Here is a 15,500-nt window from a genome sequence, read left to right on the forward strand (position 1 = left end):
CCTCCGCTAGGAGCCTGCTTCTTCCTCTCCCACTCCCCCTGCTTGTGTTCCCTCTCTCGCTGGCTGTCTCTCTCTGTGTCAAATAAATAAATAAATAAAATCTTTAAAAAATTTTTTTTATCTATTTAATAAATAAATAAAATCAAATAAATAAATAAATAAATAAAATCTTTTTAAAAAAAAGATTTTATCNAATAAAATCTTTTTAAAAAAAAGATTTTATCTATTTATTTGACACAGAGAGAGACAGCCAGCGAGAGAGGGAACACAAGCAGGGGGAGTGGGAGAGGAAGAAGCAGGCTCCTAGCGGAGGAGCCTGTTGTGGGGCTCGATCCCAGAACGCTGGGATCACGCCCTGAGCCGAAGGCATACGCTTAATGACTGTGCCACCCAGGCGCCTCAAATAAATAAATAAAACATTTAAAAAAAAAGATTTTATTTATTTATTTGAGAGAGAGCGAGAGTGCGAGCAAGAGCAGGGGGAGCGGCAGAGGGAGAGGGAGAAGCAGACTCTTCGCTGAGCAGGGAGCCCGATGTGGGGTTCAATCCCAGGACCCTGGGATCATGACCCAAGCCGAAGGCAGACGCTCAACTCACTGGGCCACCCAGGTGCCTTGGGAGCCTACTTTAAAAAAGAAACAAAGAAAGAAAATAGAGGAACCAGAGAAAGAGGAACAGCACTCTGCTTTATCTTTTCTTTTTCTTTTTTTTTCAAGATTTATTTGTTTATTTTAGAGAGAGCGTGGGGGACGGGGGGTGGTGGGCAGAGGGAGAGAGAATCTTGAGCAGACTCTCTGCTGAGGGCTGAGCCCAATGCGGAGCTCGATCTCACAACCCTGAGATCAAGACCTGAGCCAAAACCAAGAGTTGGACGCTTAAAGGTGCCCCGTCCCCCTTTTTAAAAAAGACTTATTTGTTTGAGAGAGAGAGAGATGGCTCTTTGCTTTAATGGCTTAGGTTGTTTGTTTGTTTGTTTTTCGCTCTGCACAGTGCCAGCAGTCGTCTGCTCTCGCCAGCCTTACACAGTTATTTCTAGCACCAGTAGTGTGAGCAGATGATTTCAGGTTCCAGGTGGGCTTTACTAAATAGATTTTTTTTCCTTCTAGCATCTGGCTATTAAGTGCCACTGGACTCAAAGGGCAGCAGTTATTGGGGATGTGATCCGAGTGTATAGTGGTTTTCACGGGCGCACTATCATCTTCTGCGAAACCAAGAAAGAAGCCCAGGAGTTGTCACAGAACGTGTCCATAAAGCAGGTTGGTCCTCTCCCTCCCTTTCCTTTGGGGAGGAAGCCTCTTTGAACTGATAGACCCCATTTACATGTTAGAGCTCACCTGATCTGTCAGTGTCCTCTCACAGGTGAGGGAAGGGTGGCTCAAACCCAAGTCTACACTGACAGAGTAGGTGTGATCACTCTTGTCTGGTGTTCTGCACCTAGTAAGTATAGCTGGACATTGATTTAATGGCCAAGGAGTGGGGAAAAATTTGAGGTTTGTCCATGTAAGGCACATGTTTTCCCTTTTGCTTTATTTTCAGTGGAAATATCACCAAAATACAAATATCTTTGCAGGCCTGATGTGTGATGCTAAAAGTACCTGTATTGTTGGATCTGGTATTCTTAGGCCAGTTCATTTCTTTGGCAGGATGCCCAGTCATTACATGGAGACATTCCTCAGAAGCAGAGAGAAATCACTCTGAAGGGATTTAGAAATGGTGATTTTGGAGTTTTGGTTGCAACCAACGTTGCTGCTCGTGGGTTAGACATCCCTGAGGTTGATCTGGTTGTACAGAGTTCTCCGCCAAAGGTAAGCGTTCTGTACTGTGGTTTTATTTTATTGTTTTTTGGGTACTAAAACAGATGGGAGGTTGTATCGTTTACTTTCATGTGGTTAGTAATAGCTATCTCTTGAGTACTAGGATGCTACGGGTGATTTTAAAAACAAATCTCTTCTGAGGTCCTTCCCTCAGAACTGACCATTGAGTGGAAGTGTGGTCAGTGGCCGCAGTTTGGAAGGATCGTTTCTGGTTGGAGGGAGTTTTGGTAGGCTTGTGCCGGGAGTGCTGTGGAGTGGACTTTGAAGATGGGTGGGACTTAGGCAAGGTGGGGGTAGGATAAACTCATGAGCTAGAGGATAGGGAAGGGAAAACAAGGCCAGTAGTTAATAGTCTCTGGGGTTAAAACTGCCTGGGTTTGTGGGTGATGGGAACTCTGAGGGAGGGCCCTGAACCGTAGGTTATGTGGTGTGGACGGCGCTTTGTATAAATAAATGTTGGTCTGAAGGAGCCTGTTCTGTTCCCGTCACTTCTAACGTGATGACCCCCACAAATTGGCAAATCCCTCAGGATTCAAAGGTTGTTCACAGTGATAGAAGAAATGACCTGGTTACTATGGAGACACCAGTTCTTATAAAAGCAGTCCAGTTGATGTATGACGTAGATGCTGTCTGAAGGAGCCTGTGGAACTGGGCTTTCCGATACGACAGCCAAGCCACGTGTAGCTGTCAAGCACTGGAAATAGTCTGAATTGACCTGTGTGCTCTAAATATAAAGTACACATTGGGTCTTTTTTTTTTTTAAACTTCTTATTATGTACACTGGATTTTGAAGACTTATAAAACATGTAAAATATCTCAGTGATAAGCTGTTTCCTGTAGATAGCATATTGAGGTGATACAACTTTAGATATATTGAATTAAATAAGATATATCATTAATTCAACCTTTTAGCGGGTTACTAGAAAATTGAAGGTTGAAATTACGTATGTGGTTCTGTAGCACAGCACTATTTAGATGATGCTTTTTGCAGATTTGTCCATAGGATAGGGACCACTATTCTAGAGATTTTTAAAAATTTTTATAGTTCTTTATTTTAGAAATGCTGGGGAACCTCACACTCTGGGTATGTAACGTAACCTCCACACTTTCCTCTGCATAGACCACTTAGGTCTTTTGTCTCTTTTTGTTCAGTGTCACTCATGTATTTTATTTTAATAGGATGTGGAGTCCTACATTCATCGTTCTGGGAGGACGGGTAGAGCTGGAAGGACGGGGATTTGCATCTGTTTTTATCAGCACAAGGAAGAGTATCAGTTAGCACAAGTGGAACAAAAAGCGGTAAAACTATTTTCTTAGCCTTCATTTAGTAAATGTTGAATTCTAAAGTCAATCTTTGCTTTTTTAATTCAATTTGTATTAACTTTAAATTGTGTTTATTTCTAGCATGTGGCCATAACTGAAAACTTGTTAGATACATGTTGTTTTATGCATTGTCCTACAATATAAAGCCCACTTTGAAATAAGTTTGCATTTGAAAGCAGCAGTTTTATTTTCTCATATTTATAATTACATGGGCTAATGTTTATCTTTGAACGACAGCTTTCAGACAATGATAACATGAACACATCCCAGATGTTTTAAATCTAGATTAGGGGGTTATAGGCATTGCCAAAAAACCAAAAGCATATGGGCATTTGGATGGCTCAGTCGGTTAAGTTGGGCTCAGCAGGGTGTCTGCTTTAGGATTCTCTCTCCCTCTCCCCCCTCCTGCTTCTCCCCCTCACACTCTCTCAAATAAATGAATCTTTAAAAAAAAAATGGGATGGGGCGCCTGGGTGGCACAGCGGTTAAGCGCCTGCCTTCGGCTCAGGGCGTGATCCCAGCGTTCTGGGATCGAGCCCCACATCAGGCTCCTCTGCTATGAGCCTGCTTCTTCCTCTCCCACTCCCCCTGCTTGTGTTCCCTCTCTCGCTGGCTGTCTCTATCTCTGTCAAATAAATAAATAAAATCTTTAAAAAAAATTTAAAAAAATGGGAGAGAGGAGACTGATTTTTCTGACAGATTAATCTCTCCTCTTCCCCTTGAACTGACTGTACTTGGTGACTTGCTTAAGGAGAAAGAGGGGGGCACTTTACAGTGCAGAAAGAAGGCAAGCACTCCCCGGCCAGGGTGATCATTTTGTCTTGTTTTGTTGTAAAGCTTCTTTTAACTTCTCTGTAGAAATATTTGTCTAACTTTTTTTTTTTTTTAAGATTTTTATTTATTTACTTGACAGAGGGAGAGAGAGCGGGGGAGCGGCAGGGAGAAGGAGAAGCAGGCTCCCCACTGAGCAGGGCGCCTGACGTAGGGCTCGAAGACCTGAGCCGAAGGCAGACGCTTAACTGACTGAGTCACCCAGGCGTCCCCAGGGTGATTGTGGGTAACATCAGGGATAAGCATATGCCTTGAGAATGATGTGATGAGACAGCATTTGGGTCTGGTTTTCTTCCCCCAAACCCGTAATCGCAGTCTAAGCATGCAAAAAACCTGAGGCTGTCCCTCACAGTGAGGGACAGCATTTTTCAAAATACCTGAAAACCAGCAGTCCTTAAGACCAGCACTCCTTAAAGCTGTCAAGGTCATGAAAAACAAGAAAAGGCAGAAACTGCCACAGATCAGAAGAGACCAAGAACACAGGATAACTGAATGTTGTGGTGTCACTGGTACAGAAAAAGGGTATTAATAGAAAAACCAGTGAAATTCGAGTGAACTCGGGAATTCAGTTACTAGTAATGTGGCAGTGTTGGTTTCCTAGCTTTGACAAATGTACCGTAGTAGTAATAATAGAGAAACTCAGTACACAGTGCAACAGGAACTCTGTGTGGTATCTTTGCAAATTTCTATAAATCTAAAACCATTCTAAGATTTTGTTTTTTAAGTTTATCTTCTAAATGTGCAATAAGTATGTTTGGTAATATAAAAAAATTAGGGAATTTAATCTCAGTGGGAAACAGTTGATGGCCAGATGGTACATTAAACTATGACTCATTTTCTTGTAGGGAATTAAATTTAAGCGGATAGGGGTTCCTTCTGCAACAGAGATAATAAAAGCTTCCAGCAAAGATGCCATCAGGTATGTTTCCCACCACTGCTGTGGCCTGTGGTAGTACTTGTTCCATTTATTGGCTGACTTTGTGCAGTAAGGAGATTTGGTCTTTGGAATTTTATTTACTTTAAATGATTTACGATCTGCTTGTTATAAAAATACACGTGCTGAAGTAAAATTTTACAAAATAAAAATCCTAATCTGTACTCCTTCCTACGCAATCCTGTTCACCAGAGGAAACTATTAATAGCAGTTAAGTAGTTAGGGAACCATATCTTAGATATGGTGCGGGTGCTTCCCATGTGGAGATCGATTATAGGTAGTTGGGGGATCAACTGAGTTGATTATTTTTTTAAGTTATCTCTAGCTCACGGATTAGATTCACTAGCAGTGTTTGTCACTGGCATTGGGACGGGAGAATTATTTTGTGGGATTGGGCTACAAATTGAAGGATGGTTAGTTGTTTAGCATCTCTGGCTGTGCAGTGTATTCAGGGGGGTGTGGGGTGTGGGATTGGTATCATGAAAACTGGAAAGTCCTGACTGTTTTCCAAATATTTCCAAGTAGTGACCTACATCCCCTGCTTAAGAACCACTGAGTCTGAGCATCATTTTTAGGTTGTTTTCCATAATTATCATAAATACATGTAATGCTTATCTTAAAAAATTGGGGGAAAGGTGCTGTGTGGCTCAGTCCATTAAGCAGCCCACTCTTAATCTTTGTTCGGGTCTTGATCTCACGGTCATGAGTTCAAACCCCCCATCGGGCTCTGCACTGGGCACAGAAATGGGGGAGTTTATGAATAGAGGAGATGCTAGATATTAGCATATTTATAGCTCAAGAAAGTTCTCCAAAGGAAAATAATTTAATTCAGTAATTTTCAAGTTTATTTTTGCACGGCATACTTTAAGTATTCTGCAGACAGGGTTCCCTGTGACACCAGTTAAGGAAATTTGGGATTAGGTGGCCAGGAAGGAGAAAAGAGACAAAGAAGCTGCCAAGAGATGTCCTCTAGAGGGGCAGCCTTTCCAAAAGAGGCTGCCTCATGTGGCCTTGTTCATCCTTGTCCTGGATGACCTTTTGAAGATGTGACATTTATTATCACCAAGATAATAGTGACACCCTAACAAATGTGTATTCTCATAAAAAGTCCATATCATTTTTAACCTGATTTGGAAGTCTTTTTTCCATTTATTTCAGGATGGAAATAGCTGTAGTGTTTTCTGATTCTAAAAGTAACACATGCTTGTAAGAAATGTTCGACATTTAACATCACTTTCAGTGACAGCATGGACTTCCGTTGTATCTGTTTCATGGTTTATTTAACAAGTCTATATTGATGCACGTTTTATACTCTTTCTATATCATAAATAACACTGTGGCGAACATCTTGATATTTGTTATTTCCTTGGGATGAAACTTTTTATTAGTAAAGTCAAGTTAGACATAATCAAAGGAATGGCCTTATTTCTACAGAAATGTGATGATTGTATGTGTACGTTGCATCAAAATGATGTGTTAGGTAGTGGAAAGATTTGAAAGTTACTGATTTATCTTGAGATGCTATTGCCTTGAAAACACAGTCTGTCCACTTCTGTCCTTTCTCCTAACAAACACACTCAATCACACCATAGGCTTTTGGACTCTGTGCCTCCCACTGCCGTCAGTCACTTCAAGCAGTCAGCAGAGAAACTGATAGAGGAGAAGGGAGCCGTGGAAGCTCTGGCAGCAGCCCTGGCCCATATTTCAGGAGCCACATCAGTAGACCAGCGCTCTCTGATCAACTCAGATGCGGTAAGGCTTCCTGGCAAACTTTGACCCTTGGTGTTTTGAGTGTGAGCAGGATTTGAAAAGGTTCAGTTAGACTTCTCCGTTGTTTTAGCTTTTGTGTGAAGGTAGATGTACATAAACAAATCCCATAAAGACAGAAGGTAGATTCGTTAGTTTCCAGTGTCTCGGGTGAGGGGGAATGACATTGAGTGCAAATGGGCATGTGGTTTCTTTTTGGGGTAATGAAATGTGTTGGAATTTTAGATAGTGGTGATAGTTGAAACCTTGTGAATATACTAAAAATCCCTGAACTGTATACTTCAAAACGGTGAATGTTATGGGATGTGAATTACATGCCAATATTTTTTTTTTTAAGATTTTATTTATTTATTTGACAGAGATAGAGACAGCCAGCGAGAGAGGGAACACAAGCAGGGGGAATGGGAGAGGAAGAAGCAGGCTCATAGCAGAAGAGCCTGATGTGGGGCTCGATCCCATAACGCCGGGATCATGCCCTGAGCCGAAGGCAGACGCTTAACCGCTGTGCCACCCAGGCGCCCCTACATGCCAATATTTTTAATCCTAAAAAAACCCAACCTTATAAACACATAAATTTGGATATCAGTATCTTCTCTATGAACCTACACTGTCTTCCTAAACTTAGCTTCTTACTCCTTTCCAATTTTTATACATTAGAAAGAAAAATCAAATTGTTGTCAGCCTCCTTAGATCACTTGGAGAAACGAGGCTAGGTTATCTCGATATCAATACCCATATGATACATTCAGCCAGTATACCTAGAAACTTAGGAAGATATATGGTTTTTTTTTCTTTTTTTTTAATGAAATTTTTGAGGTAATTGTAGATTTACATATAGTAAATAACACAGAGAAAACACAGAGAGATCCCTTTTACACTTCCCCAGTTTCCCCGAATGGTAACATTTTGCAAAACTATAATATCACAGCTGGGGTGGTACGAACATTGGCACAACCCATCCATCTTATTCAGATTCCCCCAGTTTTACTTGTACTGATTTGTTTGTATATGTGGGGGTGGAGGGGAGATATATGTAGGCTTTTAGGAAGAACTTTTCTGGAAATATTTTACAAACGTGAGGGTAATATATTTTTATTTTTTACTTTTTTTTTTTTACCAGCTAGGTTTGTTTTGAGACTAATTTTTGTTCCCCTTTCTTCTGTAAGGGCTTTGTGACCATGATCTTACGATGCTCAATTGAAATGCCGAACATTAGTTACGCTTGGAAAGAACTTAAAGAGCAGCTGAGTGAGGATATTGATTCCAAAGTGAAAGGAATGGTTTTTCTCAAAGGAAAGCAGGTAAGGAACGTCGGGGCCTCTGTTGTGACCTTGCTTGGTTCAGTAGCTTAATGTGGATGATAAAGCACCGAATGGGAGCTTCTCCCTGTTCTGTGGGGATGCGGCATCTTTCTGCTCTCTGTATAGTCTTCTCTGGGAATGTCATCCATGACCTTCAGTTGCTGCTAAGTCACTGACAACTACCCCATCTGGATCTCTACCCTGAATTATGCATGCAGTGCCGGACGTGAATATCCGGCTGCTTCCCTGACAATTTCTACCCAGATGGGGTTATTAAGCAACTGGAAATTATTCAAAATTGAATTCAAAATCTTTAATTCAGACTTGAAATTTAAAACCTTGCCTTCCGAACCTGGTGCTCTTTCTTCCGTGTCCTGCTCTCAGTAATGGTAAGCACAAGCACCGCAGTTCTCAAACATTTTGGTCTCCTGACCCCGTTACGTTCTTAATAAATGTTGGGGATACCAAAAGCTTTTGTTTATGTGGGTTATATCTATTAACGTTTACCTTATCAGAAATTCAGGAGCGCCTGGGTGGCTCAGTTGCTAAGCGTCTGCCTTCGGCTCAGGGTGTGATCCTGGAGTCCCGGGATCGAGCCCCATATAAGGCTCCTCTGCTGGGAGCCTGCTTCTCCCTCTCCCACTCCCCCTGCCTGTGTTCCCTCTCTCCCTGGCTGTCTCTCTCTCTGTCAAATAAATAAATAAAATCTTAAAAAAAAAAAAAAGAAAGAAATTTAAAAAGTGGAGCTCTAAAACCTAAGCATATCGTTCCATTAGCCATCAGAGCAGTGATACCATGACATGTAATGCAGTGTCTGGGAAACTCCACTGTGTGCTTACGAGAGAATGAGAGTGGAAAGGACACCTAACCTTTTAGTATTGTTATGAAGAGTTTTGACTTTGCAGAACCTCCCCAAAAGATCTCAGGTTTCCAGGGGCATGTGGACTGTATTTTGGGAACCACTGGCCTAGTGACCCAGATCAGGTTTATCGTCAACTAGCTGCATGTCTGTGTTCATCTTCTTAAGCAACTCCACATACTGTATGGGTTAAAGTCTCAGGTTTCACACGGAGAATAGGAGTCTTCACGAGCTGCTCCCCTAACCAGCTTCATCTCTGCGTCCTTGCTGCCAGTACCCTCCACTCCAGCACTGCCAAGCGCACCTTGCTTTCTGTCATCCTAAACGCATGCTCAACCCACTGTTTATAGTCTTTCTTTCCCCCACATTATCCTTTATGACTTTCTTGGCCTTAAGTCTCCCTGCGAAGCTTCACTGGCCATACACGAGAGTTGGGGGCATCTTTATCTGGACTTCAGAGTTCTTAGGGCATGCCTTTATTCAGTTAAATTTTATCTTGCTGTGCTTGCCTACTGACTGAGAGCCTCAGGAGCACTGTGATGTGCTCATGGGCAAAAACTAGATTCTGGTAGTCTTTATACTCCAGGGAGTGCCTGGTGTTAAGTACTTAGTAAATATGTCAGTGAGGGGGTGCCTGGCTGGCTCAGTTGGTAGAGCACGTGACTCTTGATCTGGGTCATGAATTCAAGCCCCATGTTGGGTATAGAGATTATAAATAAATAAACTTTAAAAAATATATGTGAATGAAGATTGCCACTAACTGTAAAATCATCAGTACCTGATGCTACCTGTGGTTATAATTCTGTGAATTGGGTGGAAATGAGGTGTTCCTCATAAGATGTTTTAATTAAAGGCAGCCAGGGGAGAGAAGTGCCTGTGTCAGTGGCAGGGGTAGTTCAACTACGTTTGTGGAGACAAAGAAATAGGATCTCCTTAATTGGAGGTGATGGTACTGCTACTGTCCTGTAAAGTGTTTGGTTTTTTTTTTTTTAAGATTTTTTTTTCTTTTGAGCAAGAGAGCATGATTGGGGGAGGGGCAGAGGGAAAGGGAGAAGCAGACTCCCCACTGAGCAGGGAGCCTGATATGGGGCTCGATCTCAGGACCCCAGGATCATGACCTGAGTTGAAGGCAGACACCTAACTGACTGAGCCACCCTAATTAGGCACTCCTAATTTTTAAAAAACTTTTTTATAGCAGGATGAATTGTGAAAAACTAGAAAAGTAACAATAGAAGATCATTTATTTTGGGGCGCCTGGGTGTCTCAGTCCGACTTTTGATTTCAGCTCCAATCATAATATCAGAGTCATGAGATCAAGCCCCGCATCAGGCTCCATGCTGGGTGTGGAGCCTGCTTAAGATTCTCTCTCTCTCTCCTCCCATTCCCCCCTCCCTCCCTCTCTTTTTAAAAAAAAAAAAATCATTTAGGAGCACCTGGGTGGCTCAGTTGGTTGAGTGTCTGCCTTCAGCTCAGGTCATGATCACAGGGTCCTAGACTCTAGTCCCGCATTGGGCTCCCTGCTCAGCAGGGAGTCTGCTTCTCCCTCTGCCTGCTGCTTTACCTACTTGTGTTCTCTCTCTCTTTCTCTGTCCAATAAGTAAATAAAATCTTTATTTTAAAAAAATCATTTATTTTTCTACTTTTAGTTAGGTCATCCTGAAGACACTTTTTCTTATGGTAAGCAGTATATTTTAATGTAGACCATTGGTTTTGGAGCCATACTGACCAGATTTTTAAAAACCTGCTCTGCTTATGAGCTGGGGGCCAGCAACAAGTCAGCCTCCTCTCTGTTTCCTCAGCTCTAGAACGTAGCTAATAGCTACTGAGGAATTAGCAACATGTGATAGCCAAGAATGATCTCTAGTCAGTTCTGAATCATTTTGAGTCCCTTCTTTTTTTTTTTTTCTTTCTTTCTTTTTTTTTGAGGATATTTGAGTCTCCGATCTCCTTGGGTTTTTGCTGTCGTGCCTTTGGGAGGTATAACGTATTGATCTTGGTCTAAAGTTTATCAAACATTAACACCTGGAGTCTTTGTTTTCTGATTTTTAATGTAATACCTGGTCTTTTGGAATATCACTTAATGAACACATTCATTTCTGGTGAAAGTCTGGGTTAACTTGCATTTGTTTTGATTTCTAGGGTGTTTGCTTTGATGTCCCTACTGCAGCAGTAACAGAAATACAGGTATTTTTGTCTTGTGGATTTTGAAGCTAATATATTTGAATTATAAAATGTTCATTCCTGGGGCATCTGGGTGGTTCGGTTTGTTGAGCATCTGGTATTTGAATTGGGCTTGGGTCATGCATGATCTTGAGGTCATGGGGTCGAGCTCCGCCTCGGGGTCTGTGTTCAGCTCAGAGTCTGCTTAAGATTCTCTCCCTCCTCTTTCCCTTTTTAAATTGCTGTATCTTCATTCAGTACTGCTTTGAGAAATGGGTTTATATGTGGTATATTTGCATGTTTTACTACCTGATAGCTGTGGATACTCTGTATAATTGAATTGAATAAATGATACAGTGATGAGGGTACCTCTTATAGTGAAAACACTGCCATGACTGGCTTTTGGACCATTATTTCTAACCAATAACCTTTTTAAATACTTAGGTTATTAATCAGGTTTTTCTTTAGAGAAAAAGCAAAAAAATGATCTTTCTCGTGCTTTTTAAAACTGAATTCAGTAAAAATCAGAGCAGGTAAAAATGAAACCATCTCTTTGCAGGAAAAATGGCATGATTCACGGCGCTGGCAGCTCTCTGTGGCCACGGAGCAGCCAGAGCTGGAAGGACCGCGGGAAGGATTTCGAGGCTTCCGGGGACAGCGGGAAGGCAGTCGAGGCTTCCGGGGACAGCGGGAAGGCAGTCGCTTTAGAGGACAGCGGGAAGGAAACAGAAGCTTCAGGGGACAGCGGGAAGGAAATCGAGGCTTCAGAGGACAGCGATCAGGAGGTGGCAACAAAAGTAACAGATCCCAAAACAAAGGCCAGAAGCGGAGTTTCAGTAAAGCATTCGGACAGTAATTTGAAGTAGAGGATTTATGCAGCAGCGTGGAACTGAACACTGATTTTCCTACAAGGTGAAAAGCACATGTGTTTCCTTCCTGACCATGTGCCTTGTCCCCGTCTGCTTCAGAGAGATAAGCTTAGTGGAAATTATTTCATCTGATGTGATAATCACTTGTAATGATTGGGACTTCTGTAATCAGGTTTCTCTTTTGAAAAGATGTATGAATTCATTACATTTTTATTCTGATACATTGTCTGTAGATTTTAAGATAAAAATCAAGCATGTATTTGCCCATACTTTTTAAGTTGACCTGTCTATGCTTAAATAGTGTCCTTCCCCGAATACCTGTGGGGAAGGCAGCAGTCTCTGGAGAGGCGCTCTGCACAGCCCGGGCTTGGCTCTGTTATTGGCACTCGTCAGCTGCCTGCCTAACAGTGACTCACGTGGTCCTGTAACATGTCTTCGGAGAATTAGTACTGAGCCACGTTTTGAGGCAAGGTTTCAAACTTCGCTGGGAGGTCATGCATTTCATGGCAGCCTGTGCTCTAGGTTTGGAGGACGGTGATACATTTGCTGGGAGACATTTTCTAGATTAGCCATCGTTATGTACATTCTGATACATTTTTAACTTCTTACTGTAAGGTGATTCATGCTTCGGTGAATTCTTCACAGGTTTTATTGATCTATATATAAAAAGTATTTTAATAAAAAGCAAGTGTCTTTAAGGAATTCCAAATGTATAAGACGGCCCCAGAACTTTCTTTGTTAAGTTAGGAGGCTGAATAGTAATAGGTGCTTGATGATAACGTACTCCACTTCCTACTGGAAGATTAACATTGTTTACCAAGAAGGAGTTAAGGGAGTGGGGGGCAGAGATTTGCATTGCTGACAAGAGTCAGGAAACCCACAGAATATTTTTCACATGTGAGAAGGAAACCTGCATCTCTGAGAGCAAAGAGAGGAGCAAGTGAAGATGCATGATAAAGCATTCTTTTCGTGGTAACACAGCAGGTCATTATTAACTTGTAGTGGGTAAACTGAGGTTCTAGGTAGAATGATCATTGTGGTTTCTCAGAGGCCTAACTCCTACAGCCACCATATAGGATCTGTTTGTGTAATACTGCTATTCCATTGAAAGGTTTTAGCTGCCTAGAGACTTCCTTTTAGGACAGTCTCTATATGGTTATTTTAAGTTTGTGCTTTGAGGGAACTGAAGAGCTTAATATAGCCCCTGGCCAGGGAACTCTTTTTCTCAAATATTATTTCCCTCCAAACTTCTGCACAGGGCAGGAGCTTAAGAATGGCATTGTTTTCTTGCCTTAATTCCTAGAAATTCTGTACGGGGAATATCAGGGAATAAACTGATAGGAGAAGTTAAAATACATGTTTTCATCTGATTATATTTGAACAATTGAAATCTAGTTTCTAAGCCCTGGTTTCTCTCACTGGATCAGGTCTTTTTATCTAACTCTATGACCTTGCAGTAAGGTGTTCAGATAGCCAGCTCAGCTCTTTGATGCTTGAGGCAATGTGTCCTTACTCTGTTTGGACTTCAGTTCTGTCCTTCAGTCCTGGATGTTTCTCTGTTTTCCGAAATTCTCTTGGCTTTTCTTTTTTGATCCACTTGTCAATTTTACCACTTTTCCTCCCACTCCTCATGGCTTCCCAGCAAGCCACAGGGATTCAGGAGAAGTTGATGACTGTGACAGCTCTTGTGCTGTGTAGATTATAAGTTACTAGATTCCGGTTTTGCTCAAGTACTGAGCATATTTTAATAACAACCAAAATATTTCACGGTTTGGATAGGAATGGATACCTTATCAAGCAGATTGAAAGGACACAGTACCCATCCTTTAGGACATGGTACCTGTGGATTAACCTACAGAAAAATAATCAGGCAGAAATCAAGAGTATGTAGAAGATTAATGGGAATTTTACTTTACACAACTTAATTTCAAAGAAACATGGCTGTTTCAATAAATGAAGCTGAACTTTCTCCTGGATCCTGGAATCCACACCATATTTATAAATAGATAATCCAGCTATTACTTGATTTTAATGGGCTTGTTAGGCTAGCCTGGGAACTGTGGTTTTTACTATTTTCTACAGAGAAAATATTTTCCAGTGTATCAAACTCAATGAACTTTTAAAATACAATCCATTTTTACATTGGAGCTATCTGTGCAGCAGTTTCTTTACAATTGTACATAAAACGCTTTTTCTGTAAAACTGAGTTAATGTATAAAATACTGCTTTATGTCAGAATAAAGATATTAGTATTTCCTATTTGTGTTTTTGGTGACTGTTTTCCTAAAATTGAGACCAGCTTGAAATTTTTATTTTAAGGGTTATTAAATTATGAGTGTAAAAATCCAAACAGGAGAAAAAGTAAGTTAACAGTCACTCCATATCTAACCTTTTTTGTGAGCATCTCTTCCAAGAATTCATTTATAAAATTTGAATCATTCAGTTTTATGAATTGCTTTTTCCTTCTCCACGTGCGCACACTTTTCTGTAAGTACTGATCTTACAACATTTTTTTTTTTAAAGATTTTATTTATTTATTTGACAGACAGCCAGCGAGAGAGGGAACACAAGCAGGGGTAGTAGGAGAGGAAGAAGCAGGCTCCCAGTGGAAGAGCCTGATGCAGGGCTCGATCCCAGGACTCTGGGATCACACCCTGGGCTGAAGGCAGATGCTTAACGACTGAGCCACCCAGGCGCCCCGATGTTACAACATTTCTGATGACTACATGGGACCTCATGGTATGGGTATGCCACTAGATATTTAACCAGGACTCTAGATGGCCATGTTAGTTATAGTTTTTCACTATTATAAGTAACTCTAGAATGAATGTCCTTGTATATCACCTGTAAATGCATAAGAGCTCCCTGGGACAGCTTAGGAAGCAATCCTGAGGAACATTGACACTGAAAGGACAGACATTTAATTTCACTGATTCCTTAGAATAATTCTATTTCCCCCAATGGTAACATTTTACATAACCATAGAACAAGGGTCAAAACCAGGGTATCAGCATGAAGGATGTTATCCCATAGACACTTCTTTACACTTTGCTTTTGTTCCTTAATGGCATGTCCTGCAAATTACTCCACGTCAGTTCATAGAAGACTTAACTCTTTGTTTCCTGACTGCATCGGACTCCATTGTGTGGAGCACCGCAGTTGATTCAACCGTTTTCTTACTTGTAATGTATGGGCACGTAGATTGTTTCCAGTATTTTGCTGTTAACAATGCTAGAGTGGGAACCTTGTGTATATGTCTTTTCATACTGTTGGAGGTATATCTTCAGGGTATATTCCTGGAAATATATGGCTGGGTCACAAGGTAAGTGCATACGTAGTTTCAGAATTTTATTTTATATGTAGTTTTATTATATATTGGCAAATTTCCCTCTAGAAGAGGAATTCCTGCCTTGCAACTTATTTTGTGAAGAAGCCAGGCCAGTTGTCCTGTAGATTCTGCTACTTCTGCATTTTGCTGCTGCATCTCCATCTGTCATTTAACAAGCTCCTTTCCCCCCTGTATTTAATGTAAATTGATAATCAGATCTAGAAGGGTACATAATGTCCAGTTGTCCCTCTGTCCTTTGATATTAGCAGCAAAAGATCATTACTGTCTACCTGTATAATTGCATTAGGGTTCTT

The 15,500-nt window shown here is 41.2% G+C and overlaps 1 protein-coding gene across 1 annotated transcript in view; it reads left to right on the forward strand.

Moving 5' to 3' along the window:
- The window catches only part of DDX21 (DExD-box helicase 21), a 24,903-nt gene extending 10,786 nt beyond the window's left edge, over nt 1-14,117 (forward strand). Inside the window, exons 7-14 of the mRNA XM_034663586.1 lie at nt 1,107-1,256; nt 1,644-1,805; nt 2,994-3,113; nt 4,814-4,887; nt 6,495-6,654; nt 7,836-7,970; nt 10,969-11,013; nt 11,549-14,117. Of these exons, the coding sequence (XP_034519477.1) occupies nt 1,107-1,256; nt 1,644-1,805; nt 2,994-3,113; nt 4,814-4,887; nt 6,495-6,654; nt 7,836-7,970; nt 10,969-11,013; nt 11,549-11,845 (1,143 nt within the window). The 3' untranslated portion in view covers nt 11,846-14,117. The remainder of the gene's footprint in view (nt 1-1,106; nt 1,257-1,643; nt 1,806-2,993; nt 3,114-4,813; nt 4,888-6,494; nt 6,655-7,835; nt 7,971-10,968; nt 11,014-11,548) is intronic.
- The last annotated feature ends 1,383 nt before the right edge of the window (nt 14,118-15,500 follow it).

The sequence above is a fragment of the Ailuropoda melanoleuca genome, chromosome 6 (assembly GCF_002007445.2).
Source record: "Ailuropoda melanoleuca isolate Jingjing chromosome 6, ASM200744v2, whole genome shotgun sequence".
NCBI lineage: Eukaryota > Metazoa > Chordata > Mammalia > Carnivora > Ursidae > Ailuropoda > Ailuropoda melanoleuca.